The sequence below is a fragment of the Tachypleus tridentatus genome, chromosome 13 (assembly GCF_004210375.1).
Source record: "Tachypleus tridentatus isolate NWPU-2018 chromosome 13, ASM421037v1, whole genome shotgun sequence".
Classification (NCBI taxonomy): Eukaryota; Metazoa; Arthropoda; class Merostomata; order Xiphosura; family Limulidae; genus Tachypleus; species Tachypleus tridentatus.
Window position 1 is genome coordinate 255591730 of NC_134837.1, and position 18481 is coordinate 255610210.

The 18481-nt window shown below is 36.3% G+C and overlaps 1 protein-coding gene across 5 annotated transcripts in view; it reads right to left on the reverse strand.

Annotated features, from left to right (window-relative positions):
- Window positions 1-18481, reverse strand: part of LOC143237905 (CUGBP Elav-like family member 4) — a 206426-nt gene that overhangs the window by 34177 nt on the left and 153768 nt on the right. For all 5 annotated transcript variants that reach the window (XM_076477645.1, XM_076477646.1, XM_076477644.1 and 2 more), the window contains exon 5: window positions 9467-9610. In XM_076477645.1, coding sequence (XP_076333760.1) covers window positions 9467-9610 — 144 coding nt within the window. The remainder of the gene's footprint in view (window positions 1-9466; window positions 9611-18481) is intronic.

An 18481-nucleotide genomic window follows, 5' to 3' on the forward strand; every position in this document is an offset into this window, starting at 1 on the left:
AACTATGGTAAATCACAATAACAATGTCACAGGTTCATATTCTCAGAAGGTAGAACTATGATAAATCACAATAACAATGTCACAGGTTAATATTCTCAGAAGGTAGAACTATGGTAAAGTACAATAACTATATCACATGAACTTATTGTGAGAAACTACAAATATAGTTATCATTTATAATAAAACTAGAAGTAGAAATATGAAAAACAAGCAATATGATTGATAGAAATAAAATCAAAAACTTAAATCAAGAAATAGCAACACACCAATAAAAACAAAGTAAAATATGAAATTCGTTATTTCAAAATTAATTTTTGATACCCAACGTTTCTGGTGGAATGTTCTTCTTTGGATTCATTTACGAATTGGAATCGAACAGAATTTGGATGATCTTATTTCAGTTTAGAACTCAACTATCTGTTGAGGTCATCGTCACAGCAACTCCAGACGACAATGCCAAGGATACTAGTTTTTAGCTTTAGTGTCTTTGGCATCTTTTTATGAAGGTTATTGGAGAGATTTTGACCTTGTAGTCAACTATAACGACTTTTAAAATTAAAATATGCAATATATGTTCAGTGGAAAAGTATCATCGTATGCTTAAAGCTGATTTTCTGTCTTAATTACGCATGAATATCTTTTTGATTTTGATATTACAGAAACGTAAGCCTGTTTTTATATCTCAAAAGAAAAAAAATGTTTAATCAGAAAGTGGTACGTAAGCCTAAACTTCGATAACCACTGCTATACGTCACATAATGCAGTACAAGCCTAAATATTCTTAACAGTCTTTAAGTTTTTTTTACAAACATTTCGTCGATTCGTGGAGTAAAATAGGCTTAGAACCACTTATAAGATAATATCGTTTTCCTTACAAAAGATACCGCTTGAAAATATTTTCTTTTAGTATTGCCACCTATCGGCAACTATGGACAAAAGTTTAATTTAAAAGAAGAAGGTATTGCATTAACGACTCTTAAGAGACAACCAGGTTAGTGGAATCTTCTTTAGAGGGTCATTAAAACTACTTTTTGAATAGCCGGTGTTAAAGAGCAGTTATTTATATCTGCTTTATTGGATTCCCATAATAGAGCTCCTGAGTTTTGAAAACAGCCGCAAAGCTAAAAAATGAAATATTTTAATCCTCACATTATGGTAGTTAAATAGAAGTTTAGGTACCTGGAATGTAAAGGAAAGCAGCATTTCGAGACTAAAAATTTGATCTAAAAATAAATAAATAAGTAAATAAAATGAGCAACGTCTTCAATCCGTATTCTCTTCGTATGAAGCTTTTATGTTCCAAACCCTAAACGTCACATATTCCGCCTCACTTCCAATAGTGGTGATCGTGAAAATAATACCATAGTTGTAGAAATAAGAAAGAATAAAACAGTGGATGAAAAAATTTCGCGTGTCCATTAATACAAAGAAAAAAAACCTGTGACGCGTTTTTAACATCGAAAACTGATGAACCAAAGAGATGAATGCGTCTGATAAAAAAAATCCTGATATACCGCATATGATTTTTTTCCCCACATTTCTAGTAATTATTATTATTCCTCTAGATGTCTCTGAAACAAAATCCCTAATGGCATAATTAATAAGAACGTGTGTGATGCCTCTGATATGCGTTATTTTAATTAAAATTAGGGTAAAAAATATGTGATTTTTGTCACAAGTCATGACTGTTTTTATGTACGTTTTGTATTCCACATTGCTTAAGACTCAAAGTTGTGACAAAAAAAAAAGGAACCTATGTAAAATAAAATAAAATAGCCCACAATTGACCAAAACAAGTATGCTATTATCACGTAAACAAATTTTTTTTCCAAACATATTTTCTACGAGAATGGTAAAAAAATTCGCTTCAAAGATTTTGAATCTTGGTGTTTTATGAGACTCAGAAGAGAAAACTAAATGGTATAAATATTCGTTTTTAACGCCTTCTTCAATGTGATTATAGAAGAAATTACACAAAGAAAAACCTAGCAACAATCCATCACTATCCTCCAACAGTTATCCACTCTTCGAAAACTCGTTTGTGTTTGACCTTAAAATCGAATTTTGATCGAAATTAACTGTACGTTTTCTGTCATGACCCGAGGCTTGTTGAAAATCGATACAGCTGGTGGTGTCCAATACATATCCATTGTAAGATTAACTTGTGCCTACACTGTTATAGGAAAACTCTGACGAATTATCTGTTTGAACGCATATGTGTTGTCGTGTTTAGTTAGATATTTCGATAGTTAACTAAGCAATACATTTCAGCTAAGTTGGTTTGTATAAGTTTTGTTTTTTGTTATTAAACATTATTATTCATTATTGGATCTGAATTCATTATTGCTCGAATAAAATATGCTATACGTCATTGAGTTTTATAACGATTTATAAAGTAAAAATAAACAAACAATCTTCCAAACAGGAGGTTAATGAAACTAAAACATGAAGCATGTTTGTACTATCTGGATGTTTGTACAATCTAGGTTATACAAACAGTGGTTCAGCAATGAAATCAGAATACATTTACATTATTTCGATCCGTGTATAGTTCACATTACAGAAATAGTAGTTCAGCAATAATATTTCTAAAACACATTTGTACTATCTAGAGTTCTATACAATTCACGTTATACGAACAATTGCACAATAATAAAACCACCAAAATAAATTTGCGTATTATGGGTCCCTATACAATGTAGTTGATATAAACAGTGTTTCAACGATAAAACTAGCAAATCGATGTTGTATTACATTAATATTGGGCTCACTATACTTTTAAGCACCATATTTTATATCTAGTTTGTTAGGGATTTTTAAGAATTAGAAAAGTGTATAATACTGATAAATACAGTGTGGTTGGAATACTATTATCATACACTCTTCTAATTCTTCAAAACACCCAGAATACAAGATAAAGAATATAGTGTTTCAAATTATAGTAAGTTTAGTAACAATGTCTAATGGCAAGTAAATTATTTGTAATTGTAACTTTCCAGCTTGTGAAAGTCGGTCACACCATAACAGTTGTTGTTGTTATATGTTCTTTCAAATAATAGTAAATGAAATAATAGTGCAGGTTAGACTAGTCCGACCGACATCAAGATAATTACCATTATTGCATTTATTCAGCATTATCAATTTTCTTATTAATTATTTCCTCTCAAGTTATGTCTAACCAATGAACTCGTGCGGGGCTGAAGAGAAACAACAGTTTCTGAGCGCCCCTGGTTGCCTATTGGGTTTTCTCACGAAGGTTTTTAAAACCAAAACGACTACCATGATAAATTTGGATTTGAAGAGTAGTGTTACACCAATGAGAAATAACGACTGCAGGCTAAGTTGAGTTACGAAAAATGGAGAAGAATTTTTACTGATATCTACTGTACCAGAAAATAGGTAAACATGAGGCTTAACAATTGATGTTAAATTTTTACTTTAATGGTTTGCAGTTTTATTCAAACAACGTAAAGCTAGCTTATGTAAAATTTATAAAATGAAAACAAGTGTTTTAGATCTAACATGATCCTAAAACGCAGAATTTTGACATTATTGTGTAGAAACCTCATAAAATTACAAAAACAAAGACCATCTGTAAAGTAGGATCTCCACGGTTTGTAATCAACCGATGGGTCATCACCTGACATAAACAGTTTCGATTGTTATTTACTGTTTCTTAAACAAACACGATACTATGTAATATAGGATTGACTTCCGTGTCAGCTGAAACTGCCTATATACGCTGTAGTCCTACAAACTACTGGGAGGTTTTTCGAGATGTTGTATCTGGGTTACGATTATAAGCTGTGCCGATAACATCACGCATTTCAATTCGTTATTTTACGCATGCTCAGCAGTGGTATCACTTTATATTGTTGTTGTTTTTACTTATTATCTATAAAGTTTTAGGTTTATATATTTAACTTGCAACGAAAGGTGTGTAATAATGTGATGTTTACTTATTATTCGTAAAGTTCTGGGTTTATCTGTTTAATGTACAACCTTAGTTTTGTAATATTGTGATGTTTCCCTATTATTCGTAAAGTTCTAGGTTTATCTGTTTAATGTACAACCTTAGTTTTGTAATATTGTGATGTTTCCTTATTATTCGTAAAGTTTTAGGTTTATCACGCTATTATTGAACTCTTGCTTATATGATACTGGAAAAAACTTTATTTTTTACGCAATGTGCAACCCCCAACTTTACGAAATCTTTAACCCACGTGCATGTAGTTTGCAATAGGAGTCACGAGTTTCCAACTTCGCCTTCGTTTCCTGCGTGTTTTTCTTTTAGCAAAGCCATATAAGGCTATCTGCTCAGCCCACCGAGGGGAATCGAACCCCTGATTTTAGCGTTGTAAATCCGGAGACATACCGCTGTACTAGCGGGGGACCTTCGTTTCCTATCACGGAAAACTTTATTTTTCTCCATTCTTAGGGTGTAGATACGACGTTATGAGTATGTCACTAGCAGATCTAATGTAATGCGGTTAATCAAACATAATCTCTCTACTTGCAAAACAGTAGAAATGATCTTAAAAAACAAAACAAACAACTTTTCGACTAAATATGTAAATTTAGAAACATAATTACGATTACTTGAAATTCGTCGTGACAAAGAATGTGAAAGTTTTAAACCCAAAACAAATGTTAATTACTTTTATTACGTAAGAGGAAATATGTGAACTTTCTTGTCTGTTTAACTTGCAGCCTAAGTTGTGTAATATAGTGACGTGTACCTATCATCGGTAAAGTTCTGGGTTTATCTGTTTAATATGCTTACCCATTTAGCACAATGTACCAAGCTGGTTAGTGAATACCATCTTTATCATTAACTGAATATTTTTATTAAAACAAAGTTCTGTTTAACACGTTTACTCGTATATTAACTTTTAAACAAATATTACTCTTTTATCTGTTGCTAACTGTTCATAATTAAAAGAGACATACAAACTGAATCATTTATATTTAAAAAACAGTTTAGAAATATAGTGTATCTGGTATTCACTGGTTTTCCTAAGATAAGTCCTAGAAAAAAGCACGTGATTAATTTCCGACGAACTCAGACATGTACTTCTGCTAATTGTTAGCAATAAAATAGAGTAGAATTAGACCTAGCAACAACACGCGTCTTGTCTTAACGGGCCTGGCATGGCCAAGCGTGTTAAGGCGTGCGACTCGTAATCTGAGGGTCGCGGGTTCGCATCCCGGTCGCGCCAAACATGCTCGCCCTCCCAGCCGTGGGGGCGTTATAATGTGACGGTCAATCCCACTATTCGTTGGTAAAAGAGTAGCCCAACAGTTGGCGGTGGGTGGTGATGACTAGCTGCCTTCCCTCTAGTCTTACACTGCTAAATTAGGGACGGCTAGCACAGATAGCTCTCGAGTAGCTTTATGCGAAATTCCAAAAAACAAACAAACAAACTTGTCTAAACGATATTTCTAATTCGTGAAATACACGTGACTTTCACGAGAGAGTTTTACTTGTTATAAGCTAACTACCATATCGATATGTTTCTCTGCTTATTTTTGGCAGACAACTTGAAAAACTGGAGAAAAAAAAGTTGAATTGTTAGCATTTATTACAATAATCCAATAGCGGAAAAATCATTCAAGTTAGAATAAATATATGTATTTGTTTTTGTTTCTGAAGAATCCAAAGTCTAGCCCAAAAAAGCGATAATTTAACATTTCGCATGTATTACTTATTTTGAATAGATTATATATTAGTAGACATTGTGAAGTATTAATAATTAACCTGTAAGATCTAATAATAGCTTGACTTTCTGTTTAAAATATTGACTTCTTTACTACATATCAAGGCCCGGCATGGTCAGGTGGGTTAAGGCGTTTGACTCGTAGGCAAAGGTTCACGGGTTCGAATCCCTTTCACACCAAACATGCTCGTTCTTTCAGCCTTGAGGGTGCTATAACGTGACGGTCTATCCCACTATTCGTTGGTAAGTAGCCCAAGAGTTGGTGGTGGGTGGTGATGACTAACTGCCTTCCCTCTAGTCTTATATTGCTAATTAGGGACGTCTAGCGCGGATAGCCCTCGTGTAGCTCGAGCGAAAGTTCAAAACAACCCAAACTTTGCATCAAAGTTTAATTTGTTATTTTTAAACACTATTCTCGGGAAGAAAGAACTGTTTAAGACATGGTCTGATCTTTGGCTCTGAACTAAACTTTTACTGATATTGCACGAAGAAATACCGAGTAAACAGTGGTCGCAATGTAATTATTCAAATCCACCCATAATTGATATAATTTATTCAAATATTCCACCAGGCGGAAAAACGTGTGGATTTCATCTTAACGTACGAGTCCTGATATGGACTTTCAAGTGAGAGAGCATGACTCCAAATCTGAGGGCTGCCGCTTTGAAACCCTCTCGTTGGATATTATTTCCCTTTAAATCGTGGGGGCGTTATAATGTGATGTTTAAACCCATTATTGTTTGATAATAAATATTCTAAAAGTTTGCAGTGGGTAGAGTTGACTAGCTGCCTTCTTTCATGTAATCTATCACTGTGAAAGTTATGGACAGCTCTCGCAAGTAGTCCTTATGTAGCTTTGCGCGAAATTCAAAACAAACTTAAACGCATGATGTTCCACGTGAATTTTCAAAGGTTAACGATCATCGATCCGCGTTTTCTATCTGGAGTACGTAAGTAAAGGATGTGGTTTGCTGAATACGCGAAGAGTTAATTAGTTGTTAACATTCAAGTCTATGTTTGCTTATCTAATAGTCAAGGTGCGCTTCAGATGTTTCAATTTTAAATCAATTGCTTCACAAGCCAGCATGACCAACCGACCCACATCGACATTAAGGCGTATATATAAGGTACGGTCAAAACGTTAAAATTGTGAATCAATATTTATATGTAATATTTTCAACCGAGAAAATATCCTAATAATAATAACTAATTCACATACATACAAGCTTGTTTGGATCAAATATTATACCATAAACATTCCTTTCCTTCCTTACAGTATCATTTCCACAGTATTACAATGGCATGTCTGCAGATTTACAACGCGAGAAACCGGATTTCGATACCTGTGATGGGCACAGCCCAAATAGTCCATGGTGTAGCTTTGTGCTTAATTAGAAAAAAACAAAATACAACATCCCATCCAGTGGCACAACGACATGTCTGCGGACTTGTAGTGCTTGAAATTTGCTGTCGATACTCGTCATGGCCGGATCACAGATATCACTTTGTGTATCTGCAAGCTTAAGAGCAAAGAACAGCCGTAAGGTAATACTCATATCTGTTCCCCAGAATTTATTCATTGGACCACTTACTGTTCTGTGTTTTTTTGTTTTTGAATTTCGCACAAAGCTACACGAGGGCTATCTGCGCTAACCGTCCCTAATTTAGCAGTGTAAGACTAAAGGGAAGGAAGCTAGTCATCACCACCCACCACCAACTTTTGGCTACTCTTTTACCAACGAATAGTGGGACTGACCGTCACATTATAACGCCAGGTGGTTGAGGCATTCGACTCATAATCCGAAGGTCGCGAGTTCGAATCCCCGTCACACCAAACATGCTCGCCCTTTCAGCTGTGGGGCATTATAATGTGCGATCAATTCGTTGGTGAAAAGGTAGCCTAAAAGATAACGGTGGATGGTGATGACTAGCTGCCTTCCCTCTAGTCTTACACTGTAAAATTAGGGACAGCTAGCCCTCGTGTAGCTCTGCGCGAAATTCAAAACCAAGCCTATAGAGTTATTGTCGCTCAATAAATAGCCCATAGAGATAATTAGTAAGTGTTAAATGGAACATAAATGAATTCCCAAGCACACGACTTAAAGTATTCTCTAAATATTGTTGCACGTGCTTATTGAAAGTAATCTGATTATTAGTTTGTTTTGTTTGTTTGTTTTTGAATTTCGCACAAAGCTATTCGAGGGCTATCTGTGCTAGCCGTCCCTAATTTAGCAGTGTTAGACTAGAGGGAAGGCAGCTAGTCATCACCACCCACCGCCAACTCTTGGGCTACTCTTTTACCAACGCACAGTGGGATTGACCGTGCCGTTATAACGCCCCCACGGCTGAAAGAGCGAGCATGTTTGGCGCGACCGGGATGCAAACCCGCGACCCTCAGATTACGAGTCGCACGTCTTAACACGCTTGGCCATGCCGGGCCTTCTGATTATTAGTACTAAATTCATATTATACACTCACATAATGTGAAAAGTAAATGTGTAAAATAATGTGTAACTAGAAGAACGTATCAATGTGACAGTAGAAATATGTAAAAGTAACGAACGTCATGTCTACGTGAGAGAATGAATGCGCAAAAGTAACGAACGTCATAGCTACGTGAGAGAATGAATGCGCAAAAGTAACGAACGTCATGTCTACGTGAGAGAATGAATGCGCAAAAGTAACGAACGTCATGTCTACGTGAGAGAATGAATGCGCAAAAGTAACGAACGTCATAGCTACGTGAGAGAATGAATGCGCAAAAGTAACGAACGTCATGTCTACGTGAGAGAATGAATGCGCAAAAGTAACGAACGTCATAGCTACGTGAGAGAATGAATGCGCAAAAGTAACGAACGTAACACCTGGAAGAACTTAAGAGTTGGGTGTTTAAAAATAACGAACATTGTGTCAATGTGAAAACGGGAAGGAATAAAAATAAGGAAGCTTTTCCAGCGCGAGCGTACGCTTGTTTGAGAACAGCAAGCGGAGTTTATTGATTTGCGTTACAGAGAAAGCATTACCTCGTTTTAGTCATCAACCCCCCCCCCTCCGCTAGTACAGCGGTATGTCTTCGGATTTACAACGCTAAAATCAGGCGTTCATGACCTGATTTAATTAATTCCAATTTCTTCATTTAGTTTTTGTCATTTCTTTTCTTCCAGACATGTTGTTTCAAGTGTTATGGAAAATTATCAAACAATTGTCTTAATGGCTCAGTTTTCATCAGTCTGATAAATAGTGTTAGTTCTGGGAAGACATCTATTCAGATCGCTTTTGTAAGTTCCCACGCTTTACATTACCGTATATCTCGGCTCTCTTCTAAAACCCCGGCATAGCCAGGTGGTTAAGGCACTCCACTCGTAATCCGAGGGTCGCGCGTTCGAATCCCCGTCCCACCAAACAGACTCGCCCTTTCAGCTAAGGAAGCGTTATAATGTGATGGTCAATTCGTTAGTAATAAATTAGCCCAAAAGTATACGGTGGGTGGTAATGACTAGCTGCCTTCCCTCTAGTCTTACATTGTTATATTATGGACGGCTGGCGCAGACAGCCCTCGTGTAGCTTCGCGCGAAATTCCAACAAAACAAACTTTGCTCTAAATACACCATATATTATTCTGACATCGTTTTATCAAATTACTATCCTGAAGGTATTATTACATATACACGTGAAAGAGATTTCCCAATAAGTAATTTATATTTTTAAAAATCTGGTATAGTACAATGTAACACACTTCTTCCTCTTACCTGGGTATAGGCACTATACGCACCAAACTGACTCAACACGAACGGACTGACGACTCCCATGTTTCCTAACATTTGCTGCATTCGTCTCATCTGACGTTCCTTTTCAGTGTCTGCGAATTTAACAACCAGACTAGATGACGCACCCTGTTCAAGTAGAGAGAGAAGCGTGAGTTTTATTATGGCCTTTAAGTTTTATTTACAAATAGTAATGATTATTGGAAAATTACACATGTTGAATCGGTATTAGTAGCTAACATGATGTTTCTGTACCTAACAGTATAGGAATTTCAATAGTTTAGTTTCGACTTTACTTTCTGACCAAGTGTATTTTATTACAAGTCACAGCTTGTAGTGGAAGTAAGATTTGGTTCTAGAACCAGTATTACGTTTCAATCACCGGTGCGATCATTATGAAGTACATAAGTTTTTACTAGCGTTCTAAAACCAAATCTTACTTCCAGTCAAAGCTGTAATGGAATACAAGATTTGGGTGGTAACTGCTGTTGTAATGTGTCAAACTAAACTACTCTACACAACAGTTTTTTAAAATATTTATACACAGATATTTTCAAAATTTCATTACAGTTACCTGTACTCAGTTATGACTTTTAGACAAACAGTATTTTCCCATCTTTGAACTACGCCAGTCCTGACTTTAAATGCTTTAGACAAACAGTGTTCTCACATATTTGAACTGTGCTTGTCCTGTCTTTAAAGGCTTTAGCCAAACAGTGTTTTCACATATTTGAACTGTGCTTGTCCTGTCTTTAAAGGCTTTAGACAAACAGTGTTTTCACATATTTGAACTGTGCTTGTCCTGTCTTTAAATGCTTTAGACAAACAGTGTTTTCACATATTTGAACTGTGCTTGTCCTGTCTTTAAAGGCTTTAGACAAACAGTGTTTTCACATATTTGAACTGCGCTTGTCCTGTCTTTAAAGGCTTTAGACAAACAGTGTTTTCACATATTTGAACTGCGCTTGCCCTGTCTTTAAAGATATTAGACAAACAGTTTTCACATATTTGAACTGTGCTTGTCCTGTCTTTAAAGGTTTTACCCAAACAGTGTTTTCCCAACTTTGAACTGCGCCAGTCCTGGCTTTAAAGACTTTAGACAGTGTTTTCACATATTTGAACTGTGCTTGTCCTGTCTTTAAAGGCTTTAGACAAACTGTTTTCACATATTTGAACTGTGCTTGTCCTGTCTTTAAAGGCTTTAGCCAAACAGTGTTTTCACATATTTGAACTACGCCAGTCCTGTCTTTAAAGTCTTTAGACAAACAGTGTTTTCACATATTTGAACTGTGCCAGTCCTGTCTTTAAAGGCTTTAGACAAACAGTATTTTCACATATTTAAACTGTGCTTGTCCTGTCTTTAAAGACTTTAGACAAACAGTTTTCACATATTTGAACAGTGCTTGTCCTGTCTTTAAAGGCTTTAGCCAAACAGTGTTTTCACATATTTGAACTGTGCTTGTCCTGTCTTTAAAGGCTTTAGCCAAACAGTGTTTTCCCATCTTTGAACTGCGCCAGTCCTGGCTTTAAAGACTTTAGACAGTGTTTTCACATATTTGAACTGCGCTTGCCCTGTCTTTTTTAAAGCTTTAGACAAACAGTGTTTTCCTATCTTTGAACTGCGCCAGTCCTGGCTTTAAAGACTTTAGACAGTGTTTTCACACATTTGAACTGTGCTTGTCCTGTCTTTAAAGTCTTTAGGCAAACAGTGTTTTCACATATTTGAGCTGTGCTTGTCCTGTCTTTAAAGTCTTTAGACAAACAGTGTTTTGACATATTTGAATTGTGCTTGTCCTGTCTTTAAATGCTTTAGACAAACAGTGTTTTGACATATTTGAATTGTGCTTGTCCTGTCTTTAAAGTCTTTAGACAAACAGTGTTTTGACATATTTGAACTGTGCTTGTCCTGTCTTTAAAGTCTTTAGGCAAACAGTGTTTTCACATATTTGAGCTGTGCTTGTCCTGTCTTTAAAGGCTTTAGACAAACAGTGTTTTGACATATTTGAATTGTGCTTGTCCTGTCTTTAAATGCTTTAGACAAACAGTGTTTTGACATATTTGAACTGTGCTTGTCCTGTCTTTAAAGGCTTTAGACAAACAGTGTTTTGACATATTTGAACTGTGCTTGTCCTGTCTTTAAAGGCTTCGTACTTGGGTTGATGCAAAAGGTCGATTTTCATTCTTGGCAGAAATATCTTCGTTAAGTTTTTGATGAGTTTTAGCAGAGGTTAGGCCTTCTGTAACATGGTTCTAATATTAGCTTGGCAGAATCCCAGTGGCAGTGAAGTTAATACAGTTATGTGTTGGTTCTTGTCTGAAAAGTTTATACATTCAACTGTTGCAACTACAGACAGAAACTAGCCTGGTGTTAAGATAGTGTCACCATAGACACTAAACTGCACGCATTAATACATGTTTGTGCATATGATTAACTGCAGTCTGGTTTGTTTTCTGTAAAACAACATTGTAACAAACTCTTTACTTCTGGATGGGTCAAAGCTACCTATCCTTTCTGTATACCTGCTCAGGATCTCTTATAACTATGGTCGGATACTATTACTTCAAGGCCCGGCATGGCCAGGTGGGTTAAGGCGTTCAACTCGTAATCTAAAGGTCACGGGTTTGAATCCCCGTCACACCAAACATGCTCGCCCTTTCAGCCGTGGGGGCGTTATAATGTGACGGTCAATTCCACTATTCGTTGGTAAAAGAGTAACCCAAGAGTTGGCGGTGGGTGGTGATGTCTAGCTGCCTTTCCTCTAGTCTTACACCGCTAAATTATGAACGGCTAGCGCAGATAGCTCTCGTGTAGCTTTGCGCGAAATCCAAAACAAAACAAACCAAATATTACTCCAAGATTGTTTAAAAATACCATGGATTAAGTTATTAAGAATAAAAGCTGTTGTCGAATGCAAATTCCAAATGTTTTTTTTTTATGTTGAACATTTAATTATTTCTTATTTCTACATTTTGTAACCGTTAAAACGTAATATGTAATTTCCAGTGTACATACAACATCTTACTGACGAGAGGGTAAGATAACTGTTGGTTTATAATTATGGTATACGGTGTAAAAACAGTCACGAATAGTGGTCTTACTTATATGCACAGTGCTTCTGTATTCTGCGTATTCCTGGATGACTTTGAAATCCGGTCATTAACCCAAGGAGTTGAATCTCAGTTGAAGACCACACTTTCTGCTTTCCACTTCACTCTCTCAGTTCTGATTTGAATAAATGAGTGAAGTTGGTAACAAGGATCACCGTGACAAACACAAGCTATGTCATCTTGGAAAAGTAAGGGATGCCTCTAACCAAGAAAAACTCCATAATGACACCAACCAGGTCATCTTGGGAAAGTATGGGATGCCTCTAACCAAGAAAAACTCCATATTGACACCAGCCAGGTCATCTTGGGAAAGTAAGGGATGCCTCTAACCAAGAAAAACTCCATATTGACACCAGCCAGGTCATCTTGGGAAAGTAAGGGATGCCTCTAACCAAGAAAAACTCCATATTGACACCAGCCAGGTCATCTTGGGAAAGTAAAGGATGCCTCTAACCAAGAAAAACTCCATATTGACACCAGCCAGGTCATCTTGGGAAAGTAAGGAATGCCTCTAACCAAGAAAAACTCCATATTGACAGCAGCCAGGTCATCTTGGGAAAGTAAAGGATGCCTCTAACCAAGAAAAACTCCATATTGACAGCAGCCAGGTCATCTTGGGAAAGTATGGGATGCCTATAACCAAGAAAAACTCGGTATTGACACCAGCCAGGTCATCTTGGGAAAATAAGGGATGCCTCTAACCAAGAAAAACTCCATATTGACACCAGCCAGGTCATCTTGGGAAAATAAGGGATGCCTTTAACCAAGAAAAACTCCATATTGACAGCAGCCAGGTCAACCAAGAAAAACTCCATATTGACACCAGCCAGATGGGAAAAAATATTTTGGTAGGAGTTATGAGACAAATATTTTGGTAGGAGTTACTTGTAGCTAGAATATTAGAGTTGCACTCTTAAAAGTCAGAGTTGTCTCGCACTCAGCTCAGGACAAACAGTAAGCATCTTGACGAGTTATGAGCATCAGAACATTTACGAATTTTTAGGGGACGCCGATGACTTAGGGCACTTTATTTGTTACGATAAAAATGACCGTCGAATTCAAAACTGACACAGCTGTTTTTCAAACGGGCATTTTATAAAGAGATCTAGAGAAGCTGAAGACCTCGAGTGAGCCAAACACGTGAAGCGTATTGTATGAATAACAAGACACCAGAATGTGCAGAGTTGGTGCCTTTGAGGAAGTTGATACACCACGTGCAAGTGAGTAAAGGTACTATCATAGGATAGTGACGATTGGTAGTACGGAAGCGAACGTCCCCCGCTGGTATAGCAGTAAGTCTATGGATTTACGACGCCAAAAGGGTTCGGCTCCCCCCGATGGACTCATCAGATAGCCCAATGTGGCTTTGCTTTAAGAGAAACACTCACACGCAAATATCCCCCGCTAGTACAGCTGTAAGTCTGCGTATTTACAACGCTAAAATCAGGGGTTCGATTCCCCTCGGTGGACCCAGCAGATAGCCCAATAAGAAAACACAAACACGGAAGTGAAATAAATCAACACATTAAACTTCAGAAGTTTCACGAAATAACATCTGGAGGGTTTATTAAAACGAATCAGACAAAGTGCTTAGAAATTCTCAGACTCAGGAAGAGATGGATAAATATCTGATGATGAGTTTAGAAGCTAAAACACTTGGTTTTGTAGAGAATTTGACAGAGAAACAGTCTAATTACTGGGATATAGTAGTGACTGTGTTACACAGGAGATTTGACCTACTATAGACATCACAGCTATCTAGCAGGCGGAAATCAAAGACTGAAATCTGGGCCTTCATGAAAACTCTAATGTATATTTGGTTGATCTGCATCACTTAATTAGATAGAATATTCCTGAATGGCAACTTCAGACTGAAATCAATCGTCATTGAAAAGTTTATTGGGATTTTATTAATGGTGTCCAGACGATTTGACAAGGATGTTGGATACATTTCATTTCTTCATCAAGATGGTTGCCAGAAGAAGGAACGCCTACTGTAGTAGCAGCTGCATCACAGCCTCTTCAGATACGTGCTTTTGAAAGTTATGTCTTATGAAGTTCAAAACCATCAATCCAAAGTTGTGATGACTCAAGCATTCCCAGAAGATTGAAGGCCAATCAGAACCAAACGGACCGAAAACACACACAAAGAGGAGGATGTTACCATTTCTTCTACTGGACAAAAGGTTTCTTGTGATGTGGTACAAATTTAACTTATTCAATGCCATCAACAGTGCATCGAATGCTGGTTCCCATTCAGAAAATAAGCTGCACTTACATGTACAGGAATTTCTCCAAGAAATAAATGTATTTAAAGTTTGTAATTATGAGTAAATAGTTGTTGAGATAGTCGTATAAGATGACAAAGGTAGTGATGCTCCGAGTACAGCATAAATGGCTGCAATTGGCCATACAATTAATGTTACTTCAGCCACCCTGCATCCAGACAGATGATTGCTAGAACACTTTACAATCTTGTCGTAAATTGGTAAGCAATTGATAGAATTTGCTAATATGTATGTGGGATGAGTAATATCACGGCATCACACAAATACAGGTTATGTGCATCCAATAAAATAATCACTATGCAGAACTCCAAGGATATTTCTAGTAGTGAAACAGAGTGGATTTGAAGGACGAAATAATACAGCCATCAGAGAAGAGAATGCTTGTTTATCTTAGTACTGATAGTGAAGAGAAAGGAATGGATACTAAGGATCTCTATGGAGTGTTATCATACATAGATAAAGGTCTAAATGCACTGTAGGTATAATCTGGATTAACACACCAGATATGGTGCCTGGCTACTGACAATTCAAATTAAATGATAAAAGGAAAAAACATGACGCTATTTTCTTCTTTTGATACGGACTGCAAACATTTATTTTAATGTCATTCAGCTTCTCTGATGCAACATCTGAGCAGCTGTATAAGCTTACAAAGTGTCTCAACTATATATATGGTATTCCAATGTTTGCAGTTTCATCTGTTTACATGCACATGTGGAACATCTTTGTCATGAAGTATGCAGTAATGGACTCTTCACTGATTCTATGATTACTGTAGGGATGAGTGGACAGGTCCTGGTGTTTGGCTATAAGGGAAATCTACAGAAGAGTCTACCATCACCAAAAATGATTCATATTTTAAATTGATTGAAACTGTAAATAAGCATTTATATTGTTACAGTACACCAGTGTTATTTTCATAACAAGCAAACTTTTTTCATTTATCCTGGATTGAAATACTAGGGATAATAAGATTATAGCAGTACTGCCACAAAGATGAGAAGGTCAAGAGAAGAACCAGGTAAGTCAGTAACACATTCATAGCTTCTGGACACCACTAATGGACAAGAATGACAAAACTGCCTCTACTTGAATAGTAAGGGACTCACTATTAGAATGGATCATGTGCTACTGAAGTGGTTAAAGGACATCAAGGAGCTATGATTGCATATTAGAATACAATACTGAAAGAGTATAAATCTATTGTGTAGCATTATTCAGGGCAATAGCATGGCTATTGAAATGAATTAACTTACCTAATGATATGAACTTATAATTTTATCGAATGTCCTTATCTTGAACGCAGTGAGTGCCACTGTTTTGCCAGTAACATTAAATTGTAAGAGCAATAAACATTAGACTGTAACAAACATCACGAAAGGAAAATATTGAGCACTTGAAAGACCAATTGAAGAACCCAATTCTACCTTGGATGCTACTTATTTTACAACAAAGTAAATTTACCCTTTTCAAGTTGGTAGATGCAGCTTGGATGCAAGTAACTTCTGGCATTTATAAACTAATCTGTAAGTGTATGTTTTTGTGTTGTATAACCTTTGAGACTCTATAAATGTAGAACGTTACTTCTAATGCAGCTAGTAAGATCATGGTCTCTTAGCCAGTAGATTATTTTCTTTTCATTGGATGAACTCAGGGAGTTTCACACAGTATTGTTTGGACGTATTTTTACTAGCTGGATTCCGATCGTCACATTGAGGAACACTGCAAATATTGTACTATGTTTACTCCTCAGGAAAAAAAAAAAGCAGCATCAACACAAACTGAAGCAGAGAACTGTTAGCTCTACAGTTCAGAAAAAAAACCCATGGAAATAGCTAATTTAAACAGTAAGCTCTCCAATACAGAAAAAAAAAACCTTGGATATCGGTAATCTAAATAGTTAGCTCTACAATACAGAGAAAAACCTTGGATATAGCTAATATATTCTCATTTATAAAGGATGATAATTACAATCAGTATGAAGTGATTTTTATCAATTGTTTTAAAATCGGCCAAAGTTTATTCATCGGCTGAAAAAGTCTATAAATCACAAATCTAAAGAACAATGAGTAACATGACTCAAAGCACCTGGAGACATAAGTGTGGATGAAAACAAAAACGTTTAGAATGTGACATACATCGATTGGTATTAATGTGTTATGTACAATATTAAATGTACGCTTGAGAAGTTTCTGAATCTTGGATTGAAATATTGTAATTATAGCATGATGAAGTGTCAGATAAAGTGTAGTTACTACTTCCTGAGCTTGTTAATGTTTGATGAAGTGTCAGATAAAGTGTAGTTACTACTTCCTGAGCTTGTTAATGTTTGATAAAGTGTCAGATAAAGTGTAGTTACTACTTCCTGAGCTTGTTAATGTTTGATGAAGTGTCAGATAAAGTGTAGTTACTACTTCCTGAGCTTGTTAATGTTTGATGAAGTGTCAGATAAAGTGTAGTTACTACTTCCTGAGCTTGTTAATGTTTGATGAAGTGTCAGATAAAGTGTAGTTACTACTTCCTGAGCTTGTTAATGTTTGATGAAGTGTCAGATAAAGTGTAGTTACTACTTCCTGAGCTTGTTAATGTTTGATAAAGTGTCAGATAAAGTGTAGTTACTAGTTCCTGAGCTTGTTAATGTTTGATGAAGTGTCAGATAAAGTGTAGTTACTAGTTCCTGAGCTTGTTAATGTTTGATGAAGTGTCAGATAAAGTGTAGTTACTACTTCCTGAGCTTGTTAATGTTTGATAAAGTGTCAGATAAAGTGTAGTTACTACTTCCTGAGCTTGTTAATGTTTGATGAAGTGTCAGATAAAGTGTAGTTACTACTTCCTGAGCTTGTTAATGTTTGATAAAGTGTCAGATAAAGTGTAGTTACTACTTCCTGAGCTTGTTAATGTTTGATGAAGTGTCAGATAAAGTGTAGTTACTACTTCCTGAGCTTGTTAATGTTTGATGAAGTGTCAGATAAATTGTAGTTACTACTTCCTGAGCTTGTTAATGTTTGATGAAGTGTCAGATAAATTGTAGTTACTACTTCCTGAGCTTGTTAATGTTTGATGAAGTGTCAGATAAAGTGTAGTTACTACTTCCTGAGCTTGTTAATGTTTGATGAAGTGTCAGATAAAGTGTAGTTACTACTTCCTGAGCTTGTTAATGTTTGATGAAGTGTCAGATAAAGTGTAGTTACTACTTCCTGAGCTTGTTAATGTTTGATGAAGTGTCAGATAAATTGTAGTTACTACTTCCTGAGCTTGTTAATGTTTGATGAAGTGTCAGATAAAGTGTAGTTACTACTTCCTGAGCTTGTTAATGTTTGATGAAGTGTCAGATAAAGTGTAGTTACTACTTCCTGAGCTTGTTAATGTTTGATGAAGTGTCAGATAAAGTGTAGTTACTACTTCCTGAGCTTGTTAATGTTTGATGAAGTGTCAGATAAAGTGTAGTTACTACTTCCTGAGCTTGTTAATGTTTGATGAAGTGTCAGATAAAGTGTAGTTACTACTTCCTGAGCTTGTTAATGTTTGATGAAGTGTCAGATAAAGTGTAGTTACTACTTCCTGAGCTTGTTAATGTTTGATGAAGTGTCAGATAAAGTGTAGT